The sequence below is a fragment of the Pleurodeles waltl genome, chromosome 10 (genome assembly GCF_031143425.1).
Source record: "Pleurodeles waltl isolate 20211129_DDA chromosome 10, aPleWal1.hap1.20221129, whole genome shotgun sequence".
In the NCBI taxonomy this organism is placed as follows: domain Eukaryota; kingdom Metazoa; phylum Chordata; class Amphibia; order Caudata; family Salamandridae; genus Pleurodeles; species Pleurodeles waltl.
The window spans coordinates 663,657,912-663,684,384 of NC_090449.1; the positions used below are offsets into that span (position 1 = coordinate 663,657,912).

Genomic DNA, 26,473 nt, shown 5'->3' on the forward strand with positions numbered 1-26,473 from the left:
GAGTTGTTTCAAGTGTTGCTGCTATTGCCAAAGATCAGTATTTCTGTCTTGTATGTGTTCAGCTGCAGGCAATTGTCTTCATCCACTCTGTGATGATTGTCATGCATCTGTGGAAGTTGGTTCTGCTGGTGAAGGGATTGTCGGTGAGTGAGAGAATGAGTTGGGTGCGCAGGAAATTATGCTGAAACAGCAGGATCCTATGATGTTGGCCAGCGGTGTCATATATGCATTGAAGAGCGTGGGCCTGAATGAGGAGCCCTGGGGGACACCGCAGGTGATCTTCTAGGGGTCAGAGATGAAAGGTGGGAGGTGGATCCTCTGGGTTCTTCCAATGAGGGATAGGTGATCCACCTGAGTGTGTCCCTTTGGATACTGATGTGGTGGAGTCTTTCAATCAGCATGTGGTGGGATATGGTGTTGAAGGCTCGTGAGAGGTCAAGGAGGATCAAAGTTGCTGTTTCTCTTCAGACGGATGTTGTCAGTGATTGTAATCAGGGCAGTGTTGGTGCTGTGATTGCTTCGGAAGCCGGATAGGGAGTAGTTGACTAGCTGGTTCTGTCCCAGGTATGTCATGAATAGCACACATGTAGGTTGTGTACAACAAGAATAAAATGAACATTTCAGTTAACATTTTATCTAGAAATCTAATACCCTAACACCTTCTTCTATGTGCTGCCCAAGGAAAGCAAAGAACTGTAGTTGTCAAAAGTCGGAGAAGCTGTGTTTCCTGCGAAAGGCAAACACATGCCGCATCAGCTCCTCTCCTTCCAGACTTGGCTTGATGTCAGCTTTCAGTAGAAAGTGTGATGCAGCAGCATTTCTGCAGGTCAACTACTTCTCTGGCAGCATCTTGCATGATACTCTGGGGTGAAAGACCTCTCTTGACCAGCGGTCAAGTTCTGCCCTTTTCTACTGTATCTTATCAAAGATGGGAATCTCTCCTATAACCTTTGGAGTGTCTGACATAATTTATGTGCTTCAAAAGGCTAGTCTAGGACTCATTCTTATAAACAAAGAAGGTAAAAACATGCCAATTCAGATGACACTATTTTGGCTATTGTTCTTTTCTGACCTTGAAATAGCGGTAACAAGACACTTGTTCCAGACTGATGTTGCATCAGGTGTCTTATTAATATCATTGTCTGAGTGACTTGACACTTTCACAGGTTCTTGGAAAGATAAGAACAGACTACATATGCGTCAAAGGGCAGACATTTTGATGATTCTGCAAAAAAAATAAAAATGGAGTCTTGGCCTGCTCAAGATGGAGTTAGGCCTTATGTTCTTTACTTAACTTGGACTATTGGCAATTTTGCACATGGCTGTCAAACTAGCACTACCAATAATTTTTCCTCTGTCTTACAAATATTGGCTTTCATTCTTAGACATAACTCTTAATGCTCTTGTATCCTGCCTGTTGAGAACATAGGCATTATAACATTATACAATCCTCACCATGTTCACAATCTGTGAATGTCCTGCAACAGTCAGTGCCAAATGTTGTCTATTTTTCTCAGTTTTCAAAGTTCCAATTGGTCACATCACATCACCTTTGGGCTTTATCACCAACTCTTTGAAAATTATATTAATGCTCACATTTTATTTTCAATTTCTCCAAATTCACCCACAACTACCCTTTGCACTTCCACTGATACAGTTGTGGGTGGACTCCAAATCCCTCTAAAAAATCTATTTTGAATATAAGGGCTGTATTTTCTTATTTGTCAGTTAAGTGTAGACCGGAATAAAGAAAATGTAATACCATCATGCTTTCAGTAAATGTTGTGGTATTGGGTAAATGTGTCAATTTGATGGAGATTTTACTATCACTTGGACTATCCAAACAAGGTCCCTTCCACTTTTCTGGTTAATTAAAGGTGTGCAGCCCACACTATCAATAATCCTGCACTATCACATCACAATGCCCATGTCTTTCAGCAAATTGTGAGAATGTTAGGGGAACACTAATATCAAGTTACTCTTCCCTTAGACATACTAAACTCAGAATACACCCCTAAATAGTATGATCCTAATGTGTGTTAGGCTGTAACCTCCCCTTTGAAATAAATTTGGATTATTAATAAGTTACACTATTTTAAACTTTGTTAAGTGATCCACATATGCTGTTGTTTTTCTATAATTTACCCCAATTTACCTAGTTAAAAAAACATGTTTTCATTGTGTCATTCACACCCATCCTCACTTTTTATGCAGACAAGAGCCTGGTTTACAGTAGGGTGGCAAATTATAATCCTCCAAAATGAAGAGGTAACCATGGGTCAGATGTACTATTTACTGGTCTGAAAAAGCTGGTCGCAGGTCGCAACCACTATTTTTGATACCAGTAAATAGTTCTACGAACCCACCCATGTACCATTAAGTTGGTTCCTAAAAATCTAACTCAGTATGAGTCGCAATCTAACCTATCAAATTAATATTCATAAGTTTGGTCACAAATTGCAGCACAGTTGGTTTGCCAACAATCACAGGATGAGCAGACCACCATGTCCTTGACCTACTTTCAATGAAGTAAACTTAGTGCTTAAAATAATATTTTTTTAAGTTTGTCTAGAGTTGGCAAACTATTTTTACATTCAGGAAGGGAAGGGAATCCTGAGGGGACCACATCCTTTTTGTGAATGGGTTATCACCTCCAGTGAAATGTTTGCAAAATTTTAATGTTTTACAACAGGATTTCAGTTGCACAGCATTTATACATGAACTACCGATTTCAAACTTAGAAGGGACATCTACAACATACTCCTCCCAAGTACTGATTTGGTATTTATTTGGATTCCCATTTAAGTAATTAGAAAAACTTTTATGTCTCCTAAAATGGATTAGAACACAAGAAAAGGCCTTTTAAGGGTTTCAAATGCTGAAATGGAGCATTTGTGACTAATAAAATGCTTAGTACATGTGGCCCATACTCTCTTCCATGAGTGTCTTTTCCTTCGGACAATTCTCCAGCATGCTACATATAGTTGCTGGTGATAGTTGATTCAGTACAGAAGTTAAGTTCAATGCTGACAAAATTACATTTAGCTCAATCCCCCTTTTTGGAGGACTATATATTGTAATTCATCTCTAACTCAGGGACCAAACGGTGTATCTTCTCAATCTTTCCCCCTTGACTCAATTTTCACCATAATAATGTGCCGATTTTTCGAGCTTAATAACAGATAGTTTGTGAAACATGCAACAAATGCCTGTAACTATAATAGATAACTAAAGAAATGTCTTATGGGTAGGGTTGTGCTACGAAATAATACTATGTAAAAGCCACATCTAAAGAAAAGCAAAGTGTATTTACATTTAAGGAAACACAAACAGCAAATGGAGAGTTGTCATTCTGAGAGAATAACTTTTTTACTTTTCATTTTCCTTGTTTTCACTGAGTTCACAGCTTAGAGGATCTTTTTGCTGGCACTAATTAAGAAAGATGCGGGAATTACACAAAATGCACTGACCTAGATAAGTCTTTGGCATCGATAAACCTTGGTTGGTAGCGAGCCAGGCGAAGTAATCGCCCAGCGACCTGTGTTAAATTAGGTAAGAGCCTTTTCTCAACAAGTATGCAAACAGCTACAGTGGAATACCTTTAATGTATTTCAAATCCCAGCGGATTTATTGACAGTACCTTTGTCTGGACCATGCCTGGTCTCTGGTCCCTCAAGTGCTCCAGCGTAGCAGCAATATCAATCTCCTTAGCACCTGCAACAAACCACAAATTGGGCTGAGTTCAGAGCACACGATAATCCATGCTGCATCTGTCAATTTCCTGCTCCCAAGATCCCTTTGGGCGAGCCAGGCCAATTGAAAATTATTACATTCATCCCTCAGCACTCCTGACAGGCAGCTGCAAATTTTGCATACAGATTGAAAAATAAAAGTGACAAAAGGAGAAGCTTTGAGGAGTAGTCATGACCTACACATCTCCCCTGAAAGCCACTATGATGTGAGGATTGCTCGGTGCCCCTCTCCCGCTACCACATATGTAGGTACACATATGTACATTGCTACTGAATTAGAAAGCAACACAGGTTAGCATGCATAGCTGTGTTTAATTCCTAAATTAAATTTAGAAAAAACAGCTTAAGGCATTCATTTCAGTTGCATGCTCTGGCCAAAAGAACCTGCATCCCTTTTCTTTAAGAAGCATAATAGCCTTTTAAAACACTCCATTAAATATAGAACTATGGTTACCACTCCAATCTAGGAGTTATTTTTAGGTTTAATCGATTGTTTTCCATTTATTCAAACAGATACAACATTAATAAAAAATATATGATCAAATATATAGCAGTTTACACTATTACACATTTTGGCAAGTTTCACAAGCAAGCCAAAAATCACTGCAGGAGATAATTGGCCGATATATGCAATTGAAAACCTGGAACATACATTGTAGGCGTTCATTTTCAGGGAACTGGAGGTACGCCTTCATAAAGTTTCTCTTAAGTGAATGTAGGGGCACGAAACGACAGGGGAGTGCTCGAATTCCAGTATTACTGAGATAATTTAAAGCACAATTTCATCAAAACGTTCTTGCACTTGCATATGCAGTTTTGTGATACAAAACAAGAAAAACAATTTTCAGATTAGTGCTTTGATGGAAATTGAGCTAATCATTACTAAATAAAATAAATGATTGAATCCACAAATTCCATCAAGGTTTTTTGTCACCTCACATTTTACATATCCAATTATACACAATATTTATAGAAGCCAGACTACATTTTTCAACCTGTTTTCTTGATGTCTCTATTGATATCAGAGTTAATTTTATGGCAATTCTCTCAAATAAGTGACCATTAACTAAACCACCTCATAGGTTGGATAGTTCAACAACTCTACAGAATATGACTCCAATGGGTGGAATTAAAAGCCGAGGCGAGGCCAGGCTTCCTAAGAAGCTATCCACTGCGTGGAATCCTATTTGTGCCCATATCAAGTGGAATAAGAGCCGAAATATGGATAACTCTGTTTAAACGTTTAAGTTTGACAGTAGAAATCTTCAGGAAGTGCCCAGGTTTTTTTAATCACAATTACAAATCAAAAAGGTTAAGGACACTGAAGCCCAGATTTTCAAAGCTTTAGCGTCAGTTTAACATTACATTTTTAATGCTAAACCTACACTAAGCTTTTTTTGGCACTCACAAACCAACGCAGATAGGTATTTGCATTGGTTTGTGTGGCAAAGTAACGTAAGGCAGCGCAAAACACTGCTTTGCGCTTCTTTGCTTCAAGGGGGTGGTACATGGGCGACACTTGCTATCTCCCATGTTTTTTACGTAAACCCTATTCTGAAACATCAGAAGAAAGGGTTTAGCTCCAAAAACTTATGTCTTTTAAAAGCAGGCACAAAAGGGAGGAATGTTTTTATTTCTCCCTGCTTTTCTGACTTTGCATGTGTGCTGCACTGTACAGCACACATACAAAGTGGGAAAATCATTTGCACTTGTCTAGACATAGTATAATGTACAGGAAGGATATCCTTCCTGTACAAAACCTATGCTAGACTCACGCACATGCCCTAGCACCGTAGTGCTAGGGTGTGTGCGTGGCACATGGCAGCTGAAAACAGCACCGCCGCTAGGGAAAGGGGAGGAGAGTCCCATTTCTATCAGAATATGGCGCTCTCCTGCTCTCTCCTTGTCACGCAGCGCAGCAACTTTGGATGCTGCGCTGTGTTGCCTATCACCTATCAGAATCTGGGCCTGATGTGCAAAAAAATCATGTGTGTCAGACGGGTGAAAATTTGCTTAGTGGATTTGCGCATTGTTAATGAGGAGAAACAGAATGGATGTGGATCTAATCATGCATGGAAGTATAATGATTTTTTATAACTCACATTATAATCTACAGAAAAATGCCTTCATGAAAGCAGTGTGTTCTTTTGAAAGATGCTGCTTTGTTTGCACTGAAAGTTCTATCTGTATGGGCATAATGATGTAGGGAGGAATGTAGAATCCATCCTAAACCCTGAATTCTTTGTGCTCCTTTTTCACAGGTTAGATACTTCTGAGCATCACTATTCTCTAATATATGTTTACGTTTTTTCCTGTGGTACCTCTTGGCATCAAAGACAAAAAAATTAAAGACATTTGAGAGTGTGTAAACGAAAAGAACTCATAGATCCACAAACTGCCTCGAGGAATCAGTGTAGCAGTATCTGAAGACAAAAGTAGGATAGATTCGGAAAACTGAGCCCTGCCATTATCCTGTATATATGAATACAGAAACCATATCAATTCTAGATACTGAAATTTTACATTGTTCAATACTATTTTGGAAGATAATATGGGCCTAGAATAAATTAAACAGAAAACGGAGATTCAACACAATTCCGAGTGAAATCTGATCAGGAAAACGTCGTTTACTGATTCATATTTCCCGTTGAATACAACTTTGCTTATGCTAATTTGAGAACAGATGGACAGACAGACAAATAACTCTGGACTAACAGTGACAGTTTAGGTCAGCACAGGCATTAACTGAACAGCTTACAAATGTTTGAATGGGGGCATTACTCATCTGTTTAAGGATCTGCAACTAACCACTATTGTTTTGAGAATGGATGATGGGAATCAATTCGTTATCAGGGTTAATATACACCTATATCCCCGACTCAGAAATGCTGCCCTAGATGAGCAACATTGTTGCGAAAACCCTAACCTTTTAGGAAATGTGGCCCCACCTACCAATGTGAATTACATTTAGTGAGCTTCTAATAGTAGGAGACAAAAGCAGATATGTTACTGACAAATGTGTTCTGCTCGTCCCACTATTGCCAAAAGGACAGGATTTGCTCTAAAGTCATAAGCTTAATCTTTTCAGAGATAAGAAACTGGTTTAGATATTAGTTAACCCAGATATTTCCTAATCTCATCCTGTCCTCTTTGTCTTTGAAAGAAGTTTAACAGAAATGAATATTTTAAAGAATTATTTACAAAATCATTGATAAGTCCTCTCACATAGGGCACTTCAAGGAGTAAGAGGTTCAAAATGCCCACCTTTTCAAGACCCTGTCTTCTCTAATTTAGACCATAATTGGGAAAGTGCCATTCGCTAGTGTCAAATTCATATTTTACAGCACAAAGAAACAGTAATTGGATATGTTTGGTCTTGGATATAAACTGTCTGAGTTGTGGAACTTCATGATGAAGTTCTAAATCGCAGTAGTGGGTTCACAATAATGGCTGTATGGTTTAATTCTGGATGCTTGCAATTATGGCATCAAACACCCTTGCTTCCCTGATAACCTTGTCAGGAAGCAAAACTAGGAACTAGTTCTACAAATATACAGTTCTTAAAAAGGAGATCTTTTTTTTTACCAATTTTGAAACAGCTGACAAAAGTCATATAACATTTGTACAAAATGCTTACACTTCACCAATCATGAATATACCACTAGGGTCTGTAGATGTGCAATCAAGAAATGGACCACAAAAGAGGTGTTATTTCTTACTCAACAGAAAAGAATCACCAGAGGAGAGAAGAACAAATGGCATCTGTGTCTTAGATAAAGCCAATAATATGAGATGCATCCATGGACATCATTAAGTCAATGAAATAAGTGCTAAAGCTTAATTTCACTGCAGGGGTAGGACAAGAAGCAGATGAGTCCTTCTCAAACTTTCTAAACATAATGTTGGACTTTTTTGCTTATGCAGGGTCATCCCCAATCGTTTTGCCTCCTGCCTCCTATTTTTTCTGACTTGTTGCTGTTGGTTTTTTAACTCTGAGCACTTTACCATTGCTAACCAGTGCTAAAGTGCATATGCTCTCTGTGTAAATTGTATGTATTTGGTTTATCCATGATTGGCATATTTGATTTACTTGTAAGTCCCTAGTAAAGTGCACTAGAGGTGCACAGGTCCTGTAAATCAAATGCTACTAGTGGGCCTGCAGCACTGGTTGTGACACCCACATAAGTAGCTCTGTAATCATGTCTCAGACCTGCCACTGCAGTGTCTGTGTGTGCAGTTTTAACTGTAAATTCGACTTGGCAAGTGTACCCACTTGCCAGGCCTAAACCTTCCCTTTTCTTACATGTAAGGCACCCCTAAGGTAGGCCCTAGGTAGCCCCAAGGGCAGGGTGCAGTGTATGGTTAAGGTAGGACATATAGTAATGTGTTTTATATGTCCTGACAGTGAAAGGCCTGTCCCTCTCATAGGTTAACATGGGGGCTACCTTTAAATCTGATTAAAGTGTAGATTCCCTTTGGGAACGGATGGACATGTGGAGTTTGAGGTCTCTGAGCTCACAATTTAAAAATACATCTTTTAGTAAAATTGATTTTAAGATTGGCTGTTTGAAAATGCCACTTTTAGAAAGTGAACATTTTCTTGCTTATACCATTTCTGTGACTCTGCCTGTTTGTGGATTCCCTGTCTGGTCCAGTTTGACAGTTGGGCTGGTTGCACCTCACACTAGACAGTGACACAAAAGGAGCTGGGGTGTAGTCTGCATTTCCTGTTGAGCCATCTGTGCTAGGAGGGAGGGGAGGAGTGGTCACTTACACCTGAAAGGGCTGTGCCTGTCCTCACACAATGCCGTCTGGGGCCTGGCCTGGGCAAGGCAGGATTTCACAAGCAAGAGAGACTTTCATTTGAAGTAGGCCTACTTCAAAGGGCAAAATAGGTATAAGAAGGGCACCCAAAACCACAGACTTTAGATCACTTCTGGACAGCTCCTGCTGGTATTCCTCAAAGAACATTTCAAAATCATGACACTTTGCTTATTTAGATACAGTGAGTCATTTAATTGTTTTAGAAAAATATTATTTTTGTTTTCAAACAGCAATGTTTAAAGTGGGCTGTAGAACTACAATCCCAAACTACATGCAGTGTCTCTCAGTGCACATCTATATTGCCCTCTATAAGGTATTCACTTTAGATTCATGGAAGAACATCCTAGTACTCGCTCAAAGTCAAATGTGCAATTTTCTGTAAAAGAAAAGGATACTATTTTACTTGGAATATGTGATTTCCTTCAAACAACTTACTTTCACTCTTCAAATGGTGCTTGCTTCAATTTGATAAAGACTAAGGGCCTCATTACGAGTTTGGCGGTCCATGCACTGCTGTACTCGCAGTGGCAGTCGGACCGCTGCAACCTTGGGGGTCCGACCTCAATATTATCATGCTGGTGGTCCGACCGCTAGAACACCACCGTCAGAATCAGAGATCCCAACAGGTTGGCACACTGCAAGTCGGGTCAGCCACAACAGTGCTAAGTTAACCACTGCTGTGCTGATCATGACTTTCCTTTCTGCCAGCCTTTTCATGGCGCTGTCACCGCCATGAAAGGGCTGGTGGAAAGGCAGAGTTGGGGCCACAGACGAGCCCCTGCACTGCCCATGTCATGGGCAGTGAAGGGGTCCCCCATCAGCAAACTCGGAATGTGCATTGAAAAGCCATGGCTATGGCAGACAGTGCACATTCCAAGTGTGCTGTGTGTGGCGCCATTAGCCTCGGCTCTTTCTGAGAGCCGAAGCCAATGCCGTCACGCTGCTTCCGCCGGCCAGCCCGGCGGAAACATTTTCAGACGGCGGTGGGGAGGCCGCCGACTTGGAGGTCAGACTGCTGAGGTCGTGATGAGGCCCTAAGAGTTGATAAACAGCTTCCACATCTGTATTGATTCTCAATACCTCATGCCAGAACCAATTAAAAATGAACTGCCTGTGGTCTTTGTCCAAACTGAATGTCACTAAAGGCTTGCAAAAATGGGTAATGGGTGGGACCAAATTTGTAAATCTCAATCAGAATCATATTTGTCAGCAAGATAGCTAGAATAAATACCTCCTCAGGTGGCATAAGTTTAAAGTAAATTTCACTAAAAGTCTGTGTTCCTTGAAACACTTGAAAAAATCAACAGTCCATCAGCTGTCTGTGTGTCTACTAAAACCACCTGGTGTTGTTCTTAAAAAATTAATAATAATTTTGATTCAAGCACTGATAACTTTTCATCTATGAATCAGTATTTTCTTAACGACCTTCTTGCATAAAGTCTGGATTTGAAGGCTTTGTACTGTTGGCCAATTATCATTCTGTTTCCTTCACGAATAACTTCAAGGTCATGATCTGGACTAGTGAATGATTCTTCTCTCATAGTTTCAACTCAAGAATCGTTAAGCCTCAAAGTTCTTATTATTTTACCCTGCACCTTTATGAAGATGTTCACAGTTTTCTCAAATGAGAATCAAAATGAAGCAGAACTGTTGTTATCTGTGAGTGTTCTGATTAGCACAGTAATTAATCTCCAAATTGTAAACTCTAGAAATAAATGTCAAATAAATACTGTCGACTATAATGGCCAATGGCCAGAATTCAATTTAGGAATGTGCCCCTATTTACCCTACAAGAACCACAATGAGTGCATTCTAATCTCCTTCTACCTTGCACCCCTATCCAACTGATCAAGTGAAAGCGGACTTTCGGGGTTTTTTCTCTGTGACATCTTCCAGACTCTTTGTGCTGCCTCGTTAATTACTTGTAAAGAGGTTTGTAATAAGGCATTGGGGGCAGGCTATTCGCAAACAAACCGAGAAAGTTGCATTTCAAGTGTTTGCATTTATCCTCTTTTGGGGGATGGGGGAATAGGCCGAGAAGGCACTCCTTAAATATTATTTTTCTTGAAATAGGATTTATTTGCACCTCTGTAAAATATATATATTATATTCTTAGGATTCTATGAGGTGACAGTAACGGCTGGGTACAAATTAGATTCCTGAATAGAAAACTGCCTGCTGAGTTTCATATTGGGCGGCCACATCATATTAACGTGCCGATGAACATGTTCTGACATGCAATCAATGCACAGTATTTTATGGAATGACGTTACCTATACTTTTAGGTGATGTAACCACTAGATCTTGTTGTATATCTAAGCTGTAATACTGCCATCCAGAACCTGGGTATATTATTTGCAACATTAATTTACTAAAATAACCAGAAGGCCTTTTTTACTGTGTGTCACATAAATGACGTGCCTTCGCATACTCAAACTACTGTGAGATAGAATGTCTTCTTAATTGCTCCTATAAAAAACGATGCAATACGTTATCTTGACTGCTTGTACATAACCATTGCTAACACCCAGTCTTTCCTCTTTCGCTTTCCTTTAAAACATGCACTGTTTTTACTTTCATAAAAGCAAAGAGTGGAACACGGACTTGAGTTATTTTAAGTTTTTCTCCTTAAGACTCAAGGCTTTCATCATTGAAAGCCTACTTGAAAGAAATGTTGGGAGATGTGAGTCTTGCAGCTGGGCTCACACTGAAAATGCACTTACAATCTTCTGAGTGGAAATGAAGGACTCATGTTAGCGCTCGAACTCCACATAAAAGCTTTGCAAAGGGCATTCTTCGGGCCTGGAAGAACTCATTCTCCAAGAAAAGGGGAAAAGGAAAGAAAGATTTCATGTCCAGGGCTTTCGCAGCCTTTGATCAAGTTGATGAACACTGCGACCTCAACCTGGGCCTCAAACTTCTCAGGCCAGACAAAGGAGGTGGGCCTCCCAGACCGGGCCTCAGTGCCCGTCAGAACAAAACCTTGGCCGCCTCCCAGTGTGACAGCCTGGGAATGGTCCACCTCAGCAGGGCTGTGATGGCCGCTTTGCCCTTTGATTCTTCATTTAAACTTCAGCCAAAGCACCAGGTCAGAGGATTTCACATTGCACTCTCCCATTGATAGGGGAGATGGGCGGGGAGGGTAAACGCTGAGGGCAAACTGGGGGTGACCAATCTAAACCAGACTGCCTTTCTTTGGCTAGTTTCACATGACTTCTGTATTGTCAAACTCTAAGCCCCCACTCAAATGGAATTTGACATTACATGCAAGAATGGAGTCAACAAATTAAATGTGCTATTATTCTTATTACGAAGTCAACCCTTCACTTAAAAGATTGAAAATACTGATGCAAGCAAATGCACCCATTTATTTACCACCAAATAAATTGCCAGTTATTATAAAAGTATCTCTCCCTGCAAGCTGCCCTCAGACGAGCTTGGCTCTATAATCCACTAGTGTTTCAAATATCACCTTTTTTTAGTGATCATAACTTCTGATTATGGGGAATAATTGTGCACATGGAATGGATTTCTTTGTTTCTTTTCATCAGCAACTTTTACGACATGCAGACATTGGTAAACCAACACACTATGAGTGCTTCATTCTGAATCCTACATGTCACAATGTGACAAACAAAACCATTGAAACACAGATTTATTAAAATCATTCACAATTATATAAACACACAAACGCACACACATCCACACACAGACATACATATATGTAGTGTGTGTGTAAACATGACAAAAAAATATTTTCAACGGATACTTAGGTTTATGGATATGATTATTACTTTACATAACGAGACAGCAATTTTTAATGATTCTGGGGTCAGATTTACTAACACTTTACGTCAGGTTTGTGTCACTAAAGTGCTGCAAACAGGCGCAAAGTGTTGCTATGGGATTGACTTTCCAGCGCACATACTGATTTGATTTGGAAAGTAGCCCTAAATGAAATGAAAGTATTGCTTTCTGCTACTTCGCACTACTTTGAATTAAGGGGTGTTAAATAGGTGGTACATGAACACTCCCAGGCAACCACCCATGGACTATGATGCAAAGGTGTATCTTCTTAATAAGATAAAGAGCACTTTGCACCAAAAATTAATGCCTCATTGAACCAGGAGTAAAAGTTGGAGAAAATCTTTCTTTTCTCAAAACTTTTCAAACTTGGCATGTGTGCTGTACTGTACAGCACAAATACAAAGTGGGAAACATATTGACCTATCTCCAGGCAAAGTATTTTATGGTGGAGGGGTTGCGTACAAAACCTATGCCTGACACACACACGCAATTGCAGTGTGGCATGTGTGTGTGTGTTGATATCAGGCAGACAAAATTATATTAGCACCAGGGGGAAGAGCATATGGGTTACACTGTAGCAAAGTTCGGGTCATGAGTAGAGTGATGCTTCCCATACTATCAGGACATGGTGTTCACATAGGTTTGTTGGGAGCATCACAATTAAGAAGCAGGGCATCACCCAATAAAAAACCCTGTGTTTAGAATATGGGGAGGTGTTAAATACGTGGATTTTCAGTTTGCATAAGAATTGCTTTGGACAGGAGTTGGACTTCCACTCACAAAGAGGTTTGGGAATCTGGTCATTGTGAGTAGATGTTTTTCGATTCTTTATATTATTTTCTGTGTGCGTACCGTTCAAATCTCATCTGATGGCCCTCTTTTTTCATAATCCTACTTTCACTTTCTGTTTTAATCCCTCATCCTCTCTGTCCAACATTCCACCCTCCTCTTGGTTTACCAATCCCTCCAAACCGTTTAGGTTCTTCAATCACCTCTCAGCTTCTCCAGTGCATGCTCAGAAATATTCACTCCTATACACAGATAATATGCATGAACTATTTTATGTTCACTTATGCAACTGTTGGTGGGTTACATTTGACAATCATTTGTGCTTCTTGTCTTACTATAGCCTGGTGACAACCATCAAGGAATCTCAGCCCAAATGAGTCAGCACTTTAGGCAGTAAATGGCCCCATGCAGACCACAATCCTACGGAGCAAAATGGAGTCACCAAGCATTAAGGGGGGCATGAAATTCTGCACTGTTTATGAAGCCTCATCTGTCACTGGACAGCTGTATTTAGTGCAGAAAAGTTGAGAAAAAGAAGAGTAGGCAGAGAAGAGTCTTTGAGAGAGTGCTAGGGAGGCTCTCTCATGTAGCACGAGTTGTTTTACAATTTAGCAGGAACGGAGGCTGGACACAATTCCCAATGAGACCATGGGTGGTGCAGAAGCAAGAGGTAAAGTGGGATATATGGCATCTTTTGAAAGTACCTTTTTCATATCCTTTCCCACTTCTCACACTAGGCTAAATCCATTCAACAAGGACCTCCGGTAGGAAGCTCATCGTGTAATGTATACAATAATCAAAAAATGTTTGGATGCACACATCTGCGGTTCCTATTTTTCACCTTGCTACCTTTAGGTCAATAGCAGCAAAAAGGGAAGAGTGCAACATATTCGCTCCAAGAAGTCATTGAAACACTAAGGCCCCAATTACAAGTGGCCTCAGTGCTGATAGGCAGGTCGCAGCAATAACCAACCTCAATTCACCAGTAAGTTCTCATTCCATAAGGTAGTCCCAGACTCTAAATTGTAATGGCCCAGAATCCCCCATACAAATGTGTGATTTAAGAATGCAAACCCAATATGGGTTGGATGTATGGCAAGCAGTTAGGCAATTAATACATATGGCAGTGAGGTAACGTACCACTATGAACCACAATGCTAATTTTCCTTAGCGTGCATTCATGGGTCCATAAACATCATCCCTTAAGTTGTATCTAAACTGTCAAGAAGAGACTGTCTCAGATACTGCATGGAGAGAACTGAATATGCTTGAGGAACTCACTTTCTTCCAAGCCTGCTGCAGGTAAAATAGAATGAAGAGACAACACAATATTTTTGTTTGCAGTGCTGTAGAGGATGACAAAGTCCTGAAAGTGGCAGGCGTTGAGATATACTGGTGGTGCAGCTGAGGCTGGGAAGTGGATTGCGGACAGTGCTGCACAGGAATATATAGGATAGTATGAAGCTGGAAAACCAAGATGACATATTTCCTAAAGTAAATTATGTCTCACTGTGGTGAGGTTTTGCCATGTGTACAAAGACACCCATTAACACCAACTGTGTGCAAAAACAGGTCTGGAGTTGCATGAGGAACTGAATACTAAATTCGGAGTCCATTATATAATTACCCACTCTACATTGGGAAACTAGGAATTACTGGTAACTGGGGAGGAGATACCACCCAGAAGCAGAAATTCCGAGGGTGGCATAATTACATCCAGTGACTTGCCAACTCAGAATCGGGGCCTGAAATGTCAACCTCATTTGACTCAACATCATTACACTGAATGAACTGAATGCTTGCAAATTCACATACATCTCTGCATTTCTTTAAAACTGCTTAACACTATGAAAATTGGATAGTTGTTTTTAGTTTGCCAGCTCGTTTACATTATTAGCATATGGAGCAACAAGGTGACTGGTGCCGTTTAGGCAAACTCCAACCCATAACCCGCTCTGAAATCCTCATCAGCCAGACACAGATTCTGAGCCGGTCCATAATTTAAGATAATTTACCTACCCGTGGACATCTTGGAACACAGAAAGGGGAGGACTGTCAGCACATGCATTTTGGAGGAAATGGGAAACTCTGGCTAGTACATGCAGCTGAAATGTTTCCTTTTTCACCACGTGCGCATGCGCAGTTAGGAATACTCTCACACATAGTGACTACTGCATCACCCTTAACATTTCTTTGGCTATGATCCTAACATCGAGTTGTAATGACCTCGATTAGTGGATCAACTGCAAAGAGTACCACTAGAATATAAAATCTGCTATGTCTAAATGAAAGGCACATGGATGTAATGGTCGGAGCGATGTAATGATGGGCTCATGTAGTATTAGGCACTATATCATGGTGTTCAAGGTTGTTCCATCTATAAAGAAGGGTACGCATGTGAAAAAAAACAGTTAATGAAACACATACCAATGATTTCACAAACACTCACACATAAAAGAACCATAAGCCATGTGTGAAAACGTTTCATTTACAAAAACCAGTTGAAAATTTTCCACCTCATTTTTGTGAATGAAATAATTCCTTCGTATTGTCTTTTTTTCTGAAGCAAACAGTGACGAGTGGAAAGGAGCTCTGCATGGAAAAAGTCTATTTTTGCACGTTAAACGTCATTATAGGAAAACAAATAGAATCACTACCCTTTTCTATACATTCCGACCATCAGCATTTTTTAAATATGAGATGCATTAGACTGATTCAAATATATTTTTCCCAAAAAGTTGTGCTTTTTTGATGTGCCTAATTTCACAGTCCCCACTTATTCTTCATGTTCTTAACCATATTTCCCCTTTCATATGAAAGAGAAAGAAAGCAATGCTTTACATTGTTAGGAGGAGGGGCAATAGTGTGGCTATTAATTATAGGAAGCAAAATAGGTTCTGCCAAGTATTTTAAGGATGTTGAGGGCCACCTCGGAGTTCCAGGACCTTATTTAGGAACTCGTCCTTTTGGCCTTGTTTCTCGATATGGTAATGGAACTCCTCGGTGACTTGCAACGTCCTTATAATGTACGGCAGAGGTACTTTTTCCCATATTACAATTATACAAAAATAAATTTGGTACTCAAAAGTAAGAAAACCTACCTTTTGCCATTTTATTAAGAACCATGTCTATCAGGATGTAGGTTCCGCTTCTTCCTGCGCCATCGCTGTCAATACAAAAGAAAAAAAACGAAATCCATGAGCATTCCTCTATTCGGAAACAACAGTACAGCTGTGGCGATGTGCTGCTATTTGATGTCTTGAGAGAAAGAAAATGCATGACAAAAGAAACGAAAAAGAAAGAGGACAGCTCGTGAAAAGAGAAAAGGGATAAGGGGCCTGCAGCGGCTTTAAATCAGCACAAGCTGTTCATGTGGGATTAACTATTGTGCTGCGCGGTTAATTTTCTTTAGCCCAACATAATGCACCTTTGTGTCAGGAAAAACATTTCAAACTAAAGTAAAAAATGTAATTCCTCAGTGCAGAGACAAACTTCTAAATCGCACAAATAAAGCCATTTTATGTATATTTATGTATCAGATTAAGAATTCTGCAAAAGACTAATGGTTAGAGATTGAAATAATGTTAGGAGCTCCATGTGAACATATAATTCTTTAACAGAACACGAGGTGCTATTACAAATATACAGGCGAACTTGGCCATCTGCAACACAGTAACCCCACCGAGGCACTCCAGCAGATTTATTTAAAATAAGAAGTACAACACAGTTAGAAGATAGCATCCCTAAAGGTTTACAGTTTCCTATAATAGGCAGTAAGAGTTTAAAATGTATGCGGTTGGAAGGAAGGGAGCAGAGCTGTCGAAAACAATGATGTACATTTACCTCTTGCACTTCAGGGTCAGTTCTCTATTTTTTATTTAAAAAAAAAAAAAAAATAGCAGGTTTATTTTCTCGCCTGGGTGAAGATTGACATTTTTTTAATTATGAAAGTTATTTAAGACTACTCCTGGAAAAATCACTAATAAAGTCTATGCAAAGATAGATCCGAATTTGTGCTTTTAAATCAACCACCGTTCGTTGACTTAAACATGCGCTTTGTAGGTCAGGCCCTTCATGTGTTACCTTACTGTTTGACATCTTGAACATGCATCAATAAATGACCTAGAAGGTTTTTATAAAACAATAATTGCCCATAATTTCAGTTATGCACCATGAACCCCAAGTGAGGGGCCATAGCAGGGATGACGGTAGTTATCGCAACTATACATCTACAATGTTCACTAATGCCATTCGAAAGTGCCCACTGGGAGCATGTGTTCTTCACAAAACTGAAACGAGGACTTAGGGGGTCATTCTGACCCCGGCGGTCTAAGACCGCCGGGGCCAGGGTCGGCGGGAGCACCGCCGACAGGCCGGCGGTGCCCCGCAGGGCATTCTGACCGCGGCGGTTCGGCCGCGGTCAGAAGAGGCAAACCGGCGGTCTCCCGCCGGTTTACCGCTGCCCTTAGAATCCCCCATGGCGGCGCAGCTTGCTGCGCCGCCATGGGGGATTCTGACACCCCCTACCGCCATCCTGTTCCTGGCGGTTCACCCGCCAGGAACAGGGTGGCGATAGGGGGTGACGCGGGGCCCCCGTAAGAGGGCCCCGAAAAGTATTTCAGTGTCTGCTAAGCAGACACTGAAATACGCGACGGGTGCAACTGCACCCGTCGCACCCCTGCAACTACGCCGGCTCAATTCTGAGCCGGCGTCCTCGTTGCAGGGGCATTTCCTCTGGGCCGGCGGGCGCTCTTTTGGAGAGCGCCCGCCGGCCCAGAGGAAATGTCTGAATGGCCGCCGCGGTCTTTTGACCGCGGTGCGGTCATTCAGCGGCGGTACCCTGGCGGACGGCCTCCGCCGTCCGCCAGGGTCAGAATGAGGCCCTTAGTGTTAAAAAATCTTAACCGAAATGTATACTTTGACAAATGTACATCGAGGACAGCTCAACAGGGCTGCTGTTGGTGGTTAAAGAATTTAGAGTTTTTAAGGCATGAAAGCAGCGCTCGGAGCACATGATGGTATCTGGTCGCAGCTGTTAAACCATGAATGGAAGGTTTAGAATGTATTGGTTAAGAATCTTCTACATTTTTAAGTCAGTCCACACTTGACCAAATGCACACGTTAGGTGTACCTGTTTTCAGCTGGGCATTCCCTTTACCAAATACTCTCTATTGGTTATCCCACCTCAGAAATATGTGGCCTGGATTCCTCCAGATCATTTCAGAATCCAGTAAACCTTGAATGGACGTTTCTTTAAACAAATAAGAAGAAATTATAAAGCATCTTATGCTGGTACGGTTTCTGGCCAAAGAAGGAAAGCGGCCATACTGCTGTTTCATCCTGATAATATCTTAGAGTGTAATATCACGATATCAGCAGACCCTCGTCGTTGAGTGGTGCTGTTCAGCTTGAATATGACTTCGGTTGTTACTTTCAATCAGGAAGACTTTGTATACTCTAAGTGCAGTACATGGCTAGAGTGTGCTTTCATAAACCCCTGAGAAATTGGTTCGAGGGCAACAATGGGAGGGTGTGTGTTCAAAAGTAAGGTCAAGCTTTGTTCCGCTGTCAGCATTTTGAGCCTATCTCTTGCCAACTTGTGCTGTTGTTTACTAGACCCAGTCCAGGCCAATGTGTGATTTCTGTTTCTACCCACTACACTTGCCCTAAAAGCAGATGTTTCTCATGTTGAATCCACATTGCTGGTCTCATTACTCTGGAATGCTTGGATTGAATAGGTTCCAGCATCGCATGTAAGGTTGTGATAGTACTAGTAGCCAGGGCTATAAATGGTATTTTTGTAATCCAATCATTCTTTAGATAGTTCTTTGTATATTATTCAAGACAGCTCTTGATATGTTTGCATCAATTAAACCTGCCTACTCCTCCACCACAAATGACAGTGCCATTTGGTACACTGAAAATGTAGATAGGAAGAAAACAAAATATTCATCAATTGGAACGTCTCATTGCAAAAGAGAAAACAGTTGTGTCAGTTTTGCTGAACTACACTACTTAATGCAGTGCCAGTTCAGCCAGGATTGCACAGACAGCCTCACCTGGTACCTTTGAATAGAAGTCCTTGTGATTCTAGGTAACTCCAGTTGATTATGATTTTTATGTTATTTGAACATTTTATAGCCTCCCCAGAAAGCGTGTTTTGAAACCTATTTTGAGATCCGCTCAGTGTAGACTCGCCTAGCTATATATGCAGTTGCTTCCATCTGTTTGTATTTGCTTGTCAATAGCAAATTATATTCAACAGTCTGGTAAACACATGAGCACTTTATGATGAGGGGATGGAGGAGAATGCACATGTACATTTGCTGCTATTGTTGATTTTGCACATTTTAGTCGCAGTTTTAGATATGTGATTCCCTGTTCAGTATATGTACTGTTTGATGATTATTTGTTGTTTCTGTGTATTTTATTAATGGATCTCCCCTGAGAGTTTACTAACTGTATCTTAACGCAGTTAATTTTTGTATTTGGTGCTATTCACATCCATGCACATTTATATTTTGTATACCCTAGAGCAAAGGTCTTCAAACTGGGGGGCGGGACCCCCTTGGGGGGCCTCAAGTGATCCCAGGGGGGGCGCCAAACTCTGCCCAAAAGAAATATTATACAGATAACATGCCTTTGTTTTAGGCAGAAGTATGTTATTGCAGTTTTAAAAAGGTAACAGTACTTAACTGCAATGTTTAAATAGGTTTGAACCTATTTAAACATTGCCATCTTTCTAAAATAATTGTTAAAAATTCTGAGGGGGGCCCAATGATTTTTATTTTTCAACTGGGGGGACACGGCATTAAAAAGTTTGAAGACCACTGCCCTAGAGGGTTTTACAGAAGAGTAGAGGGGCTCCTCTGTTCCTCTAGAAGCCCACTCAACAGCTTCTGCTCCACTCCTAAAGGCTGGTTGGAGGAACTGGGCCAGATGAAAGAAAGTGCATTTGAACTAACAATGTCTTTATTTGCACTTGCACACTCCTAACCTACGACTTTGCAGAGAAGGGGAAAACAGGTAATGGGTCCTAACTCTATTAACTTTGAGGCCACAGACACCACCATGCAAAAGGCCAGTGGGTGACATCCATACTCTCTAACATCGTGTTGAATGCTTCACAGTGCAGGTGCACATTGAAATAGTGTGAGCACTGCTTTAGGAATAGGGATTGGGGATCCCATTGTTGTATATGAAATGTTATTGGGCACAGTCTTACAATGTGTGTCGCTCCACTGAAAAACTCTTATTAAGGAGTACAATTATAGCTTATCACCTGCATGTTTGGCGTGAAAAGGTGATACCATTCTCAATGCATCATTCACACTGTTGTAAACCCAGCTGAATTATTCTGGGTCTTAAAGGATCTCACTAAATCAATGTTTGCCGTCAGCAATTTTATCGTTGTAAATATTTCGCTACTATTTCCATAAAGAAGGTATATATAACTGGCAAGGTCTGCACTGCATTCACCACTGCTGGGATACATCTACTTTTCTATAATGTCTTTTCCAGTCATCTCACTGACTACACATAAGCAGCTGCTCCGTATATAGACGTGTATGACTATGCTCTCAATTCCAAATGTTGGCAAACTATGGCCATCGCAAACACTCCTTTGTGGATTCTTAACCCTGTCAATATGTATGAGCTTGCTACATTTGACACTACACAGTCCCTGATTGTTTTTAACAAGCTATCATGATCTGTCCCTAAACAGCCCCATTTTATATTCGACTAAACTGTGAATTATATGCGCAGTTACACTATGATATGTGAATATAAGCTACTATTTTGTTGGAAAGAGCCGTCACAAAGCAACTCCACACAATTATCAAATCTCACAACTTTATTTGATCTTTTCCAAGTAGGTTTCCACCTTTGAATAGGAGCATGCTCTGCTTCATTATATCTAAAAAAGAACCTTCACATGAGGGTTGACAGTGACCTTCTCTATACCTTATATTATTAGACATTATAAAAGCCACCAAACTTTCAACCATGAAAAATACCTCAACTGCGTATTAGAGGATATAGTTACAGATTTGGTTGCACATTGATTAGCATATTTTTTACTACCTTCTGTTAAGCAACAGCTCTCCTTTACATTTGCACTTTCTAACCCTTTTCTGTGTGGGGCAAGTCAGTGATCTCTCTAAATATTCTTTTTGGTTCCTACGGTTGTTGTTAACACCACTAGTTTGCAACTTTGGTTTTCACTTTTATAAATACACAGAGCTATTTTTTGACTGGGTTACACCAGTAAAATCCAGGCAACTGAACCCAACGTAATCTTTGCCTCCTACCTATCTTTGAATGTTAGGCCAATGGCGTAAACTACACCCCACAATGAGAAATAACAGGGTCAAGAACTCTTGTTCAAATTCTGGGAATCATCCATCCTGTAAGGAATTGGGTTACTAGTTGAGAGGGGAGTCAGAGTGAAACACAAATGTCACTAAAGTAACCTCTGCTTAACCCTCTGGTACCCTGGCACAAAAGCAGAAAGGTTTAGCTTACAGGCAATGTGTAAAATATTTATGCAGCATTCAGACAGTAATAAAGTGAAACACAAGACCAAACCAATTTAGAAAAACAAAGTAAATGATAAAGTGACACCAAAACAATCAAAAGCCAATTAGTAGAATGAAAAATATGTTTTTAGGTGAAAATAGCACCTAAATACACAGCGCACCACAAGCAGTTATCTGCTCATGCTGCACTGGGGAAAGTCAAAAGTCCAGGATGAACCCATGGAGAGCAGGTCATTTAAGGGGTTCATCCCACTAAAGACTTACTTTCTCAAGTCAGGGCAAGGAGCTACTGTTCGCGTTGGCAGGTAACACGGGGAGGTCATTGGCAGCTCAAGGAGCGGGTTGGGTGATGTGAAGAGTTGTTGTTATAGCACAAAGAGCTGGTCATAACTGAAGCCTTGCACTGGCAGCTTTCATGGGCTGTTGCTGTCAGTGCAAAGTCCAGATCCCACATTGGCAGTTGTCACAGATGCTTGCTGTCAGCACGAAGGGCAGTCCCACAAAGGCTTTGCACTGGTGAACATCAAAGGTAGTAGAATCTTGTTGTGGATAAGTTACTTCCCAGACACAAAGAGCCCAAAATGTCTGCATCTTCACCTTTTCTTCAGGAGTAGTACACCTTACGGCCAGCCAAGGGACCAGGATTTGGGAGGCATGTCTTGGGGATCAGCACTCACTGCAACAGAGAACAACAGCAGGTCTCACGCCAGTCCAGGCAGGTCAGCTGTTTATTGACAGATAGGTCAGATGAGCAGTGGCAGGAGGCCTCTGGAAACTTGTTGTGTCCATTTAGCTCAAACAGGAGATCTGCCAACTGATGCTTGGAGTCACTTCTGGGGAGCCTGGGTTCAAAGCAAGCAGGTCCAATCTTCCTTCTTGACACAGCACGCCAAAGAGTGTTCTGATGAGATGTTCTGGAGGTGTCACTTTTATACCTGGTGCAAGCCTTTGTAGAGGGAAAATCCCTGGCCTATCCCCAAAAATGGTTGGTCACTGCTTTCCCTTCCTCTGGGCTGGGCTCCAAAACTGTCTCGGGTGACAAAGGGTCTGGTCTGACGTCAGATTCCTCTGTGTGTGCTGGAGGCTGGGCCATTTGAAGTATAATCTTCCCTAGCCATCCTGTCAGGGAGACCCTCTACTTCCACACCTAGGCCTCCTTTATCTCATGTCTGGAAGAAATGCATAGTCACGATACAGACGAGCCATTTACAGCCCTGTGACCATGGACACTAGCAGAAAGCCATATTTGTTTTAGGGAGAAAAATACCAACTTTCTAAAAGTGGCATTTCCAGAATAGCAACTTAAAATCAGACTATACCATTAAAGATTTAAAATTATGATTCATCTGAGTGTAACATCTTTTGCCCATCTGCTCCCAAATTGAAGTTAGCATTTATTATGTGTTATAAGGCAACTGCGTGCTAGTCTATGGGAGAGATAGCCTTACATCAGTAAAAAACAACTTTAGGAGTTTTCCCCTGACCGGACAAGAAAACTTAAACATGCATGTTTTGTTTCTTTATTACCCTGCACGCTGGACTTTGAGTGGTTAGTGTTTGCCTTAGAGCAGTGGTTCCCAACCTTTTAACTCCTGAGGAACCCCACTGAATCACTACTGTAAACTGGGGACCTCCAAGTAATTTGTACAATTACATTTCAAACATCAAAACAGTAGTTGACAAAAAATACACAAGTGAGTGCACACCAAACAAATACTCAAATTATTAAAGATATAATTATTTTATGTTGCAAAAGTATGCAAAAAAATAGAAAAATGTAATTAGAAGGTTGGCACTGCATCTTGGCGACTAACTTTTTAAGGTTTGGTTTTATTTAGGAAAGCTGAAGCCTCAGGTTAGATTCTCAAGCAATTTCTGTTTTTATTTTTTAGGTACATGAGATCTGAAAAAGCTTTTTCATATAAATATGTGTCGGGGAAAGGAAGTAAAACCACAAGGGTTTCTCATCCCTTCATAGTCTCTCTGTCACATGTAATCGATTTGCTTTATAGCACCTCTCATACCAGTGTAGGGTGTCAGAGCACTTTACAGGGGAATGTAAGGTGTAGGATTCACATGTTATCCATACAGGTAGGTATTTTCTAAGAGTTCTTAGTTTGGAGAAGCACAAACTCAGGATTCAGAACATAACACAGTGGTTAGTGTTGACTTTAATAATAATAACGTATTTCCATGCACGCAAACCCTTTTAGCATCAAAAGGATAATGAAAGACTGAGAAAAAAACATATTATTCTAATTTGTGCATTGCCGTTTGTATGCAGCTCTTTAATGGAAGTGGAAGTTCATACCTCACTGTGCTGGATCACAATTGTAACTTTTAAACTGCACAGTAACAAAAGAATCTCTGTGACAAAAGTAGTAACCCATTGTGCTATGCACATAAAATACTGTTCTTTGCATGATACACATTCTTATATCATCCATCTGCGTTACCATAGATGAGTCAAAACCTCCACTAGGCAAAACTCCAATCACTGTCCCGCAGGTACATTAATCACCAGAGTGATCTTGACAGTCTTATTTTTGCATGATAGCTGCTGGATGTACAAGGAGCTTTTCAGTGCTTTTAGAACGGCTGCACAAATGAAGTTATAAATATAAAAATATGCATTTGGAGAAATGCCTACCTGCCGGCCCAGACCTGCGGACCCCCTAGGAATGTGTCACGGACCCTGGGGGTCTGCGGACCACAGGTTGGGAACTGCTGCCTTAGGGGTCACTTATCAGAACTACAAAGGAAGGTTTAAGCCTGGCAAAAGGCTTATGTTGCCAGGTCGAAATGGCAGTTTAAAACTCCACTACAGACTGCAATGGAAGGTGTGAAACTTGTTTTAAAGAGCTACTTTAGGGAGTGGCACAATGCTGCAGCACACTAGTAGCATCTAATTTACAGGCCCTGGTATATGTAGTGCCATATACAGGGACTTACAAGTAATTGAAATGTACCAATCGGGTGTAGGCCAAGTTTACCATGTCTTCACGAGAGAGCCCAAAAACATTACCACTGGTTAGTAGGGAAAAGGTTCACAGTGTCCCAAAAGACATTTAAACTAGTTCCCCTTATTAGGGTGTAGGAAGGCAAAATCTGAGGTGAATTTGCTGAATAGGGCAGGTTCAACACATACCACTTCAGCACTCAAGAGCATGGAAAATGATGGCTTTTTTTCAAATGAAGATGCACTAAAGGAACTAGATATTGGTTTCATATACTGCTGTAGTCTGGTGTACATTCTCTGGTGTACAAGGCTGGATCAGCCATACCAAGCTATTTCAGATATCTTTTTTTGCAATAGAAATACAGTTCCCAGTCACAGTTTCATAATGAACAAAAGAACTTGTGAGGCATTTCTTTGGGGCAAGACAAGGCATTCTGCTCACAATTAAAATAGACTCAGTCTATAAATGAACTAAAACGCTGTTAAGGTGATGTTCACTGTATCTGTGTCTAACAATATTGTGCCACTATCGCTAGGCTAGAATAAGAATAACCCATATTTAATTGAAAGGAGACAGACTGCTGTAGAGTATGAGCAACCTGAAGACATAAGCATTGGAATTTAGTGTTGACTTCAACAGGTGCTGAGGGACTGGCAATATAATTAAAGGGAACTTACAAAAGAAAGGGTGAGAGAGCTATGAATTTATTTACAAACGTGGTATTAAAAACATGGATGAAGACAGCATCACTGCAGTGAATAACATCAGTATCAACATCTGTATCTAATTAGGTTGTATATTAAGAATTCATTCTATCAGATCCTAGAGTGAATTATTAAGGAAATGTGAATTCTCTTCTTCATGATCGAAGAATAATGTAATTGATAAAACAAAAGATATGTCAGGTATGTGGTACCCTTTCATTAATTAGATGGTGATCATCTAAGGTGAATAGGCTGTTAGTGATTAGTAAATCAGCTTTCAGGGTTGCTAAATATCCCTGATCTTGAAAAACATGCAGAAACAACATAGATGACAAGAAGGGCTCATAAGGCCAGGGAAAGTATTTTAATACTACAGCAATAAACATTTTGATTTTTTGGATATTGCTCATGTGAAATGAATCCCATTCCATTTGGAGAACAATCATATATCTCAGTGCTATGCAGGGTATGAAAAACGCAGTAAAGATATTTTTTCACCTAAGCTACAAATAATAATAGTTTTTAATGGGAGATTGTGGTTCCCTTAATTTTTGGGCAAATCGTGTTACTCGATTATTTACCATATTTTGTTTTTAATTTAATTGCATTTTGGAATTCTGGTCATCTTCACAATCTGCTTTCTGTGCTTTTTGTTTAATGTATACCCTCCTTGCATTCCTGCCATCTTTTGGTCGAAGAGAGATTTTTTAAAACCGTCCTACTAAAGTAGGGACGTTTTAGTATCAAAATGAATAATAAACAATGCAAGAAAAATGTGATTGTGTATCAATGGTTCTCCTGCCATTTTAAAATGTTTTTTTAACACTCTCCTCAAAATTTATGAGCAGCAGTCACTCTCGGCTCCTACTACTCTTAGGGCCATATGTATGAACATATTTTCCCATAGACACAGAATGGGCAAAGCCCTTTGATACATCTGGCCCTTAATCCATTGAAGAACCCCCTACATCCTTAGCAGGGTTTAGCTGGAAAAACTGAGATTAGGGTAACATAGAGAGAATCACTTTCCTTCTTCATTCCTGTCAAATTCCTTTCTTCAGGATTCAGAGAAGGGATTCAGGTAGATTTTTTTCATT

At 40.5% G+C, this 26,473-nt stretch overlaps 1 protein-coding gene across 3 annotated transcripts in view; it reads right to left on the minus strand.

The window, feature by feature from the left end:
* The window catches only part of PTPRN2 (protein tyrosine phosphatase receptor type N2), a 2,126,515-nt gene that overhangs the window by 17,258 nt on the left and 2,082,784 nt on the right, over positions 1-26,473 (minus strand). For all 3 annotated transcript variants that reach the window (XM_069211159.1, XM_069211160.1, XM_069211161.1), the window contains 2 exons: positions 16,274-16,338; positions 3,641-3,714 (listed from right to left, as the gene is read on the minus strand). In XM_069211159.1, coding sequence (XP_069067260.1) covers positions 3,641-3,714; positions 16,274-16,338 — 139 coding nt within the window. The remainder of the gene's footprint in view (positions 1-3,640; positions 3,715-16,273; positions 16,339-26,473) is intronic.